The sequence below is a fragment of the Coregonus lavaretus genome, assembly GCF_964263955.1.
Source record: "Coregonus lavaretus genome assembly, chromosome: 29".
Lineage (NCBI taxonomy): Eukaryota > Metazoa > Chordata > Actinopteri > Salmoniformes > Salmonidae > Coregonus > Coregonus lavaretus.
In genome coordinates this window covers 29,920,865-29,930,660 of record NC_140016.1, presented here as the reverse complement: position 1 = coordinate 29,930,660, position 9,796 = coordinate 29,920,865, and the positions used below count along the sequence as shown (strand labels likewise).

At 39.8% G+C, this 9,796-nt stretch overlaps 1 protein-coding gene across 1 annotated transcript; it reads right to left on the bottom strand.

Moving 5' to 3' along the window:
* Positions 1–1,230: 1,230 nt before the first annotated feature.
* On the bottom strand, positions 1,231–5,142 carry LOC311104893 (pituitary homeobox 2). Its single transcript, XM_084146859.1, has 3 exons — positions 4,579–5,142; positions 3,650–3,852; positions 1,231–2,425 (listed from the first exon to the last, which is right to left on the bottom strand). The coding sequence occupies exons 1-3, from the start codon at positions 4,772–4,774 to the stop codon at positions 1,862–1,864; spliced, it is 963 nt and encodes a 320-aa protein (XP_084002985.1). The 5' UTR covers positions 4,775–5,142; the 3' UTR covers positions 1,231–1,861.
* Positions 5,143–9,796: the final 4,654 nt, after the last annotated feature.

Here is a 9,796-nt window from a genome sequence, read left to right as displayed (position 1 = left end):
TCCGAAAAGCCCAAATAAACTACCATGCACATTCCATTTGATTTAGAACGGAAGGCTACTTCCCTCGACATCTGCTGAAAGTTTGAAAGGGGATTTGTCTTGTTAGTCAATGTGGCCAACAATGGTAACTTTTCAATTTTTCATCTGCGCCCTAAAATGAGCTCGAGCTCTGCCCTGAAGTCATGAAATCACACGTACCCGCCTCCTCCGTCCCCTAGCTACATACCTCTCTTTTTTTGTTTGTTCAAACTCATGAATTATATTTTCTCGGTTCCGTGGAGTTGTTTTGATTTTCTTTAAACGCACTGATGCATTTGATGACGGACCACAGCACATCATAAACGGGACTGTCTAGACAAAACTACATTGGCGGATCAAACGTGTCAACACAATACATAAAAGAAGGTGGACTATCTGGAAAAAAAGAATAGGCTAGGCCACATTAAAAAACAAGCTTATGCACTTTTCAGCCAGGTATAACATTGTTATTGTCGTAGTCAGAGTTAGCCAATTGTTATTGGTATTATGATGATTATTGTTGTTATTGTTATCTTATTGAAAAGACTGGTTGTTGTCCATCTGCCCAACAAATAAGCTATTGCAAAAGTGCAAATATTTACCTTATGAACACCTACGGCTGGAACTTGACGCCATAGGCCTATCTTTCAATGGGCTACAGAATCGTTTTGCAATAGTTTATCGTTGTGTTTATGAGAGATTCGTATAACATTGCACTGGTCAAAATACAATAGCCTAACCTTGTGTTGGTATTATTGATTATGGTATTGTGTTATGTACAATTATTGAGATAGACTAATATGTTATGTATATCTATAATCACATGCTGCATCAAGAAGCCCATCTTAAACTTCCAGTGCTAGGCTATATTTAGAATCTCTTTTCAAGAGTCATCATCGTGCCCTCATGATTAATAAGCGTCAGAAGTTAATGAGCTCGTGCCTTTGTTGTGCTTTACAATTCCTGTTTGTTGATTCCAGTGTTATTTCAAGCACCAGTGATCACTCGGGGGCCTTGGCTAAGAGGCAGACATGTATTCAGCAGTTAATCTGACGGGGCATCTCGACTCATATGTGTATTGGAGAGGGCAATTGTTTTCGCTATAGATTAGTAGGCCTAGTAGCTAGCATAATCGAACCCCAATAGACACATAGACTCGACAAAACTCACACTAATACTTGGATCGGCACAAAAATCCTCAACAAAAGTTTTGAACAATATATTTACTTCCATTAAATAAAACACAATAGTTTATTTTTTTGATGTTGAAAAAAACGAAACAAAATTCCATACCAAATAGTATACACAGAGCAAAACCAATGTCATTTTGCAGGAACCTTTGATGCGTCTTTTTATACCCAGGATTGCTACTCTAAATCGATATTCACACAGACATTTAATAATAAATTTATATGTTAGAAACACACAACTGGTGCGTTTAGTATGTACATTCCCTTGTTTGCAAGCAAAACATTATTCCTTTAGGGTTTTCCACATGCTTTGTTAAATTTAACCTTGAGAAGAGAGCAAGAGCATTCGCCTCAATAAACTGGAGATGATATTTAGATATATATATATACAACCTTTCAGTCAATTAATGTCCAAAATTCGAAACTTTCAAATAAACACGCTTAGAAAATAAAGTAGGTCTATCCTAAATTCTGCACTCGCGGGTGAAGAACAAAATACTCATTAGCAAAAAATGACTAATTATTTCCGTTTAGGTTTAAAGCTCCATCGCAGGGTTTAGCTCATTTCAGTGGTTTAGTCTTCTAGTGCCCTTTTGAAAAAGAAAAAAGGTAGTCTATCGTTCTTGTGACTGGGGTTTATGTATTCTCAGGTATTAGACTGGTCTGTCCACGGCGTACTGGCAAGCGCTCAGATTTGAGGCCGGATTCTGAACACTGGTGTATCCAAAACTCGAGTGCTGCTTGGCTTTCAGTCTCAGGCTAGCCAGACTGGAGTTGCAAGTGTCCCTGTACACATAAGGGGGGGTCGGCGGGGCGTACGGGCAGGTTGGCGTGGGAACTCCCGAATTCAGAGAGGGGTTGCTGAGGTTGTTCAAGTTATTGAGGCTGTTGAGGCTTGAACCGGGCACGCCAGTGACCGCGGACGGCACCATGCTGGAGGTCATGCTCATTGAAGAAATGGAGTTCGGCGGGGAGAACATCGTCTGCGATGACAAAGGGTTGACATTCATGGAATTGAAAAAAGGGAAGCTTTTGGTAGACAGGGAGGCCGACGTTAGCCCTTTGGCGGCCCAGTTGTTATACGTGTAGCTGGGGTACATGTCATCGTAGGGCTGCATAAGTCCATTGAACTGAGGACCGAAGCCGTTCTTGCATAGCTCAGCTTGTTGATTCCTTTCCCTTTTCCTCCATTTTGCTCGCCGGTTCTTAAACCAAACCTACAAGAAACAAAAAGAGGAGTTCAGAATTTGATAATTATGTAGGCCTTTAGGCTATTCATGCAACATGTAGGCCCCATTTACTTTATGTTATAGCCAACGTAAGTACGACTTGTTGGCTATCCAGTGTAATTCAGAAACATGTAATTGATGGGTAGCCTAATTGGTCTGCAATAAACCAGATGTCATATTTTTTTTCTTCATATGTTTGGCCTTCAGATGTGTCTTAAATCCAAATCAGACATACAATTTACGAATCTTGACATTATCAGTTTGCAAAAATATACCCACAACTAAAATGCAGGATATGCCTTAAATGTATAGAGTTGTTCTCAAACTTTTAATTAATTGACGTTATCAAAACAACTATTGAAAAGTCATTTATTGCAAAGCACAACGCTACTTGTGGTACAATCCTATGTTGGATTGCAACAAGGCCTAATTGAGTCCCTTTCTCTCATGCAAAGCAATATGGGTTGATTCCGATAGAATCCAGCGTTCCTAACTGTCATTGGACCATCTTAATGTGGTTTCTGAAGATGTGTAGGCCTATTCCTCCATAGGCAAAGACAAACACGTTAGTGACCTTATTTATACAACACGAGAGTGACAAACGCAAAATACAAGCTTTGCACCTCTTTCACACGAACGTAGTAACACGATTGGTATCTGTCTGGGGCTAATGTCAATGGTCCTAACCACTAACAGCTTTATTAGCCTGTAGTTATTATTTGTTTTCTACAACAACTAATAACAACCTTATCTTGTTATCGGCAATGTTAGATATCTAACAATACTGTGATATTATACGTAAATATAGTAAATATAGTAAATGTGTGAAATTGTTACATTTCAACCATTTCCATTTTATCCATTGCATGGATATTGACATTAAAATCGTACTGTTTTACAGTGAAACATATATGTGTAAAGTGGATGGCCTATCCTTTTAGTTCTTCTAAATAACAATAAATTATAGGCTTAGCCATCTAATGTTTGGTGTTTTGTGACTTCTTAATTGACTCATATAATTGTAAAGAATAACCAGTATGAGTATTTGCTTTTAGGCAACATATTATGTCCTAAGAAAACATGTTCTTGCCCCGCGTAATTAACGATATGCATGTGTAATAATTCACGTCCTTGCCTCGACTCAATATAAGTGGCACAAATAACCCCAAATTATACACATGAATAGCGTTTGTTTATTCCCAAGGGCCTTACCCTGACACGGGCCTCTGTGAGGTTGGTCCACACGGCTATCTCCTCTCTTGTAGACATGTCCGGATAGCGATTCCGCTGGAAGGTGGCCTCCAGTTCCTGTAGCTGCTGGCTTGTAAAGTGAGTCCTCTGTCGGCGCTGTCGCTTCTTTTTAGAAGGGTCATCTGAAGAGTCGTCATTTTTGCTCTGGCCCTTTGAGTCTTTCTCTGTGGAGAGAGTAAACAAATACATAATTAATTGTGGTCGGGTCAGTCACAGGCGTGAAGTATCCTCGGTGATATTATCCTCGTGAAACTTGAACCCATTTTAAATCCTTTGGATCAAATGTTACTCTCATGGTAATACTAATAATAATGTTACGATTCCTTATTTTTGAATGTTGGAGCAGATACATGAGAAGAAGGTAATATTAAACGTGACTCCAAAACAATGTCAGTATGACATTTATTGTTTTGTTTAATTTGCACAATGTGCCAATGTTAATACTGTACAAATGGTCATTTAAAACGTGTATCTATTTTGTCATTAATCGAATAACGGCTTACATTTCACATTATAAAAGTATTACACTTTAAAGGTATGCGTAAAGACTTTAAACATGATCACAACAAAAATAGAACTTCACCAGAGTCAAAGGTTATGAAAGTAATGAGAGCGTCAAGTTCGCTGACATCTAGGCTACATGACGAACACAAATAAACCAATTACTGGCACAATCAGAATATCTGCATAGTCAAACAAAGTGACCCTCTGTCTGTCTGATATGTCCAATTACTATTTGCATGCGTAAAATAATATCTTTCTCGGTCTCAAACTGCCTTTGTTGAGAGGGGCTGTAGGGAGCCATCTTTTGTTTCTTATCAACAGAAAAACGTCCATCCCCTCCTCTCAAAGCCATGTGCTGACAGTATACGCCACGGGATGATTCTTACCTACGGACTCCGGACTGGAGGTGTCCGATACTGTGTGCACCTCTAACCGGTGTTTGGAGTCCACAGACCGCTGCAACGGCTGCAGACTAGAGGCCATTGCTAGTGCCTTGTGGTGCGTGGAAGAGAGTTTAGTCCCGGTGTGGTGGTGGTGGTGGTGGTGATGGTCTAAATTCAATGGATCCTTCATAGAGTTCATATGGATAGGAAAGCGCACGACTCGCTGTCAGAGGCGGATTAAGTTCTCAGTGCAAGCAAAAAAAGAGAGACGTCCGACGGATAGGAGAAAGTGGGAATCAATGGTGTCAGGATTTATAGCAACGCTTCTCTCTCGCAAATTAAAGTGAAGAAAAACTTTGTTTAAACGGTTTAAAATGTATTTAGAAGAAACCCAGCATAATTCGCGTCGGAGTAAAAAAGCACGGCGTTTTGATTGAAGCAGGGGCAAATAGATAAATCGGGCTGATACTGCTAGCTGCGCGGAGAATCAGAGTGACAAGGACAGGTAGGCGATATTAGATCCAGAGGCATACACACACTACGCCGCTCGCTCTTCATTTCAGCTGTTCGCTGCGCCCTGGCTGTACCACTGTGCCTCTCTCCTATGCCTTTGACGTCACCGAGAGCCCTCCCATTTTCTGACAGGCCGTCAATGTGGACATGAAGGTTTGCCCAGCCAACCGGCGCACGGGGAAATAAGATATGTCTGCCAATGTGTTTACACGGGGAACATTGCTTATTTTTCTTCCAAATAAAACCATGTAAAGAGAGACGGGACGCATGGTGTAGTGTACCGACGATGCACCGAATGCCCATTTTGCAGACCCCCAAGATAAAAACATATACAGTCTTCTTTCTTTCGATGAAAAGTCTATAGTACACCATTATAAAACACCAGTATTGAAACCCACGTCACTCACGTCGTGTGCATTGTACTCTCAGACATTTACATAAAGATTTCAATGGAAAACGAACCCAACTAGGGCAATTGTATCTGAAAATAAAGTCATACCAACCTGGGGGTTATGATGCATTAATTTGGTCAAAATTGGCTAGCCTATTTATTGTGTTCTTGCTAATCTTATGTTCTCCCCATTGAAGAAACCAGGCAATAGTGACCTTCCATAAACAGTCATCTCCGAGCAACACGCAAAAGAGCAACACGATATTTCTATGATAGGGATACCAGGATGCGCTGACCCCCGTACCGATAGTTCACAGAACGTTGTTGCCCATTTCGAGCATAAAATATAAATGAAGACCAGCCAAATCAACCATATCAGAAGTCAAGTGACACAATCTAGTCACACATTTAGCCTAATTTGTCACCAAACAATTGGCCAAAAATGCAAGGCCTTGGTTTAGGTCAATGTTTCCCAAAGTCGGTCCTAGGGACCCCAAGGGGTTCACGTTTTGTTTTTTGCCCTAGCACTACACAGCTGATTCAAATAACCAACTCATCATTAAGCTTTGATTGTTTTAATCAGCTGTGTAGTGCTAGGGCAAACAAACGTGCACCGATTGGGGTCCCCAGGACCGAGTTTGGGAAACAATGGTTTAGGTCATTCGATTTGTTCGAAATTACTCATTTTATCTCGGTGCTTAGCAGGGTATCCTGTGCGCTTAGACCTCTCAGCGGTTATCAGGAAGTCGACTTGTAGTGGTTTTTAATATAATAAGACTCTAATTTGCCTAATAATTTGGAATAAGGACTTTTAATGACTTCGAGCTGATTTCCCATTGAATTTTTGCTAATTCCCTCACGATCATGACGCATAAACGTAAAGTAAACATATGTCCAGTATCCTAGCAGATAAATGGCCGTATGCATTGGGGTTATTCTCTATGCAGGCTTTTGACAGTAGTTGACATGTGACTACTACATTTCATCTTAGGCATGTGCGTTAATACTGTAAATGCAAATAGCATTCAAATGCCCATGGAATAAAAATTAAATGAATATGCAACATGATAGAATATTATTTGATTGTCAGTCCCCACATATCATATAATAGATTAAATGTATTATAGACCGTTGAATGCATTGTTAATAACACTTATAATAAATACAAATAACTTTAACAAATTCTTAATAACTACAAAAATGTATTCTAATTGTTTCATGCATCCTTGATAAGGCAAAGTAGGCCTGGATGTAAACTGCAGAATATTTAGCCATCACGCATATTTTTCTTCCCAATCCCGTGGATATCATGATATGGGCGCTACTAATACGTTATTGGGCTAATCCAGTGAAAGCCCTTGATATACACCTCATTTGCACTCTTGTGGGAGAGCCGCGCGCGGACCATTGAGGGAGGGAGAGAGAGCTGTCAAAACCACGGGTATGGTTATGCCTCCATCCTCCCTCCTTAAATAGAGTTATAAAAATAACCACGCGCTGTGTGTTTAGCCACCCCACTGTATACAGCTGGACAATAATATATGCAGTCCTTGAATGAAGATGTGAATTTAGCCTGCATGTCTTCCGTGCATCATTTATTTCTTCAGTTTAGGTGAGTATTCTCACGCCTGTCTATTCGTGGGCCCTCGTCAGGCATATCAGGTGGATTTTATTAGTTTAAATCCCCCTCATATGATTCGGTCAGAGGTTGGGTCTATCACAGGTCATTTGGTGCAATGCAATTCGTTTGGGTATTATATGTTATGATCTACAAATGGTAAGCCCATTTTTATTTGAATATGACATATGGTCTTAGGCCTTATTAAGCAATCACCTGCATTCTGCGTGTTATCAAGGATTTTGTGAACAATTTAACGGTTAAAATTCCCATTGGGCACAGAAGTCCATTCAACATCTATTCCACGTTGGTTCAACGTAATTTCATTGAAATGACGTAGAAACAACGTTTATTCAACCAGTGTGTGCCCAGTGGGGTATTACCCAGAATTACAGATGTTTTTAATGATACTACTACCACCACCACCACTACTACTACTACTACTACTACTACTACTATTACTATTACTACTACTACTACTACTACTACTACTACTACTACTACTACTACTACTACTACTACTACTACTAATAATAATAATAATAATAATAATAATAATAATAACAACAACAACATAATACTATCAAAATATAAACATTTAAAAGCCGAGAAATGTTGATTGGTCAATTATTTTTCTGAAAGTAACACTAGACATACAGTGGATTATCGGTTTCCTCTTCATTTTTACCTTCAGAATGCTTTATCTCTCTTCTGTGGATTACCGCGCGCGAAACGCCATATAGGGCCATTAATTAGCAATTCAGTCAATATAAGGGAGACGACAAGGCTTTTTTACATAGGATTAAAGGGACATCAGATTCCCCCATTAGTATATTCCTCCTCACGAATAAGCTTTCATTATACATGTTGTTTTCCCTGGAGTCAATCTAACAAGACTTGAATATATTAAGGCCGTTGTAAAACAGTTGAAAAGGGATCGCCAATAATCAGGTGGCTCGAGTGTCTCTTCACTCCGGTGCCTACATGTGCAAGCCTCGTTGGCTCATCATTGCATTACCTGATATAATGATGTGTTTCTATTTATCTTATTATTGTTAATCAATGAGTGATCACAACACCGTCCTTGCTCACGTTGCTGCTATGGAGAAAAGTAGCCTCACGGGCTGATGCCTGCTTTGCCACTTGATTAGATCCAATATAGCATGAATGAAAATAAAATGAGCTAAATTAAGAGTTGCCAAACTGGTAATTCGTTTAGCACTTCAACAAGATTCGTTTTATGTTATTCCCTGATTACACAATAAATGAAATCCACTCCAACCTTATTGACGTGGCCCAGACGAAATAAACTGTATTTTTCGTTATGTACAATGTAGCCTACTCATATGGATAATGGACGTTTTTGTTTATGTGAATATTTCTGTATATGCCTTTAAAATGCTTCATCATATTTTGGCATAACTGATATGAGCCACAACTTCATGCAAGATGCATTGATATCCACACGAGTGCAATATAAATTACATAATGATCCCTTAGAAAATAAGAGTGCCTTGTAATTGAGGAAATATAATTAAATAGCCTATTATTCATAGGCCAAGGGTGGGGTATTGGACTACATCAAATGAAGAGGACAAGATGACAACAACAAAAAAGTAGTCCCTATATATTGTCGCGTGTTATTTGTAACCCCTGGCAGTTTAACGAAAGCTGGGTGTATGAAGATAGAATTGCTGCTTAGGCCTTTCCCTACTCCCTTTCCCAGTGGCGCACTACATTCATACCCAGCCACTAGGTGGCAATCTAAGACAGTATAAGACCACTTTTCCTCAAAAGAACTGGGCTGATACACTTTTATAGGCCTAGACGAGCGTTTCACAAACTCGGTCCTCGAGATTAGTTGAATATTTGAATCCGCTGTGCAGTGCTAGGGCAAAAACCAAAACGTGCACCCCTTGGGGTCCCGAGGACCGACTTTGGGAAACTGGCCTAGACAGATCTATGATATTTTAGGAACGAACATGCATAGTATTTTCTGATATGCGAAGGAACCAAAACGTGAAATGATGCTGCTATAATCTCAGCACCTGTTTTCTGCAGTGGGCAAAACTTGGAAGAATTTCACATTGAAGTGTTGTGATAGTGCGTCAAGAGTTACACATAGATGCTCACCTGTTTGTACACAAGTTGACGCAAGCTTGCGGCAGTGGGAGTCCATTATCGCAATTAAGGGAACGGCTTCTGGAAAAGAGAGGGACTGGATTTAGTATGATAATGCTGAAAAGGCTGCTTCGAATACACACTACCTTGTGTGCTCAAAATCACAACATTGTTCTTAATTTACAATCAAGACGTTGCAGTATAGGGCCAAACACAACTGTCACACCTGTATGTTTAATCATTGTTGATAAGGCCTATTAGCGCTACACTATTTTCCTCAAGTTTGGTCAAATGTCCAACATTTGAATAGGCCTACTGATAATTTGTTTCGAACCCCATAACATAAGCTGCTCTTTAAATGCAGTCCCACAGTAAAGCAATGCAACGGTTTACAGGGTGCTCTATGGCAGGGTTGGTGTAAATTGTTCCGGCGGCATGCAGCAGTTTGGGGCATTGGAAGTTGAGGGATTCCGCAGTAAAATCACGGGATTAGTGTCTGATTGAGATGTCTGTCGGTGGGATATTAAAAAATGCATTATCACAGCTCTATACTAACTCGATATGAAGTAACACAGATG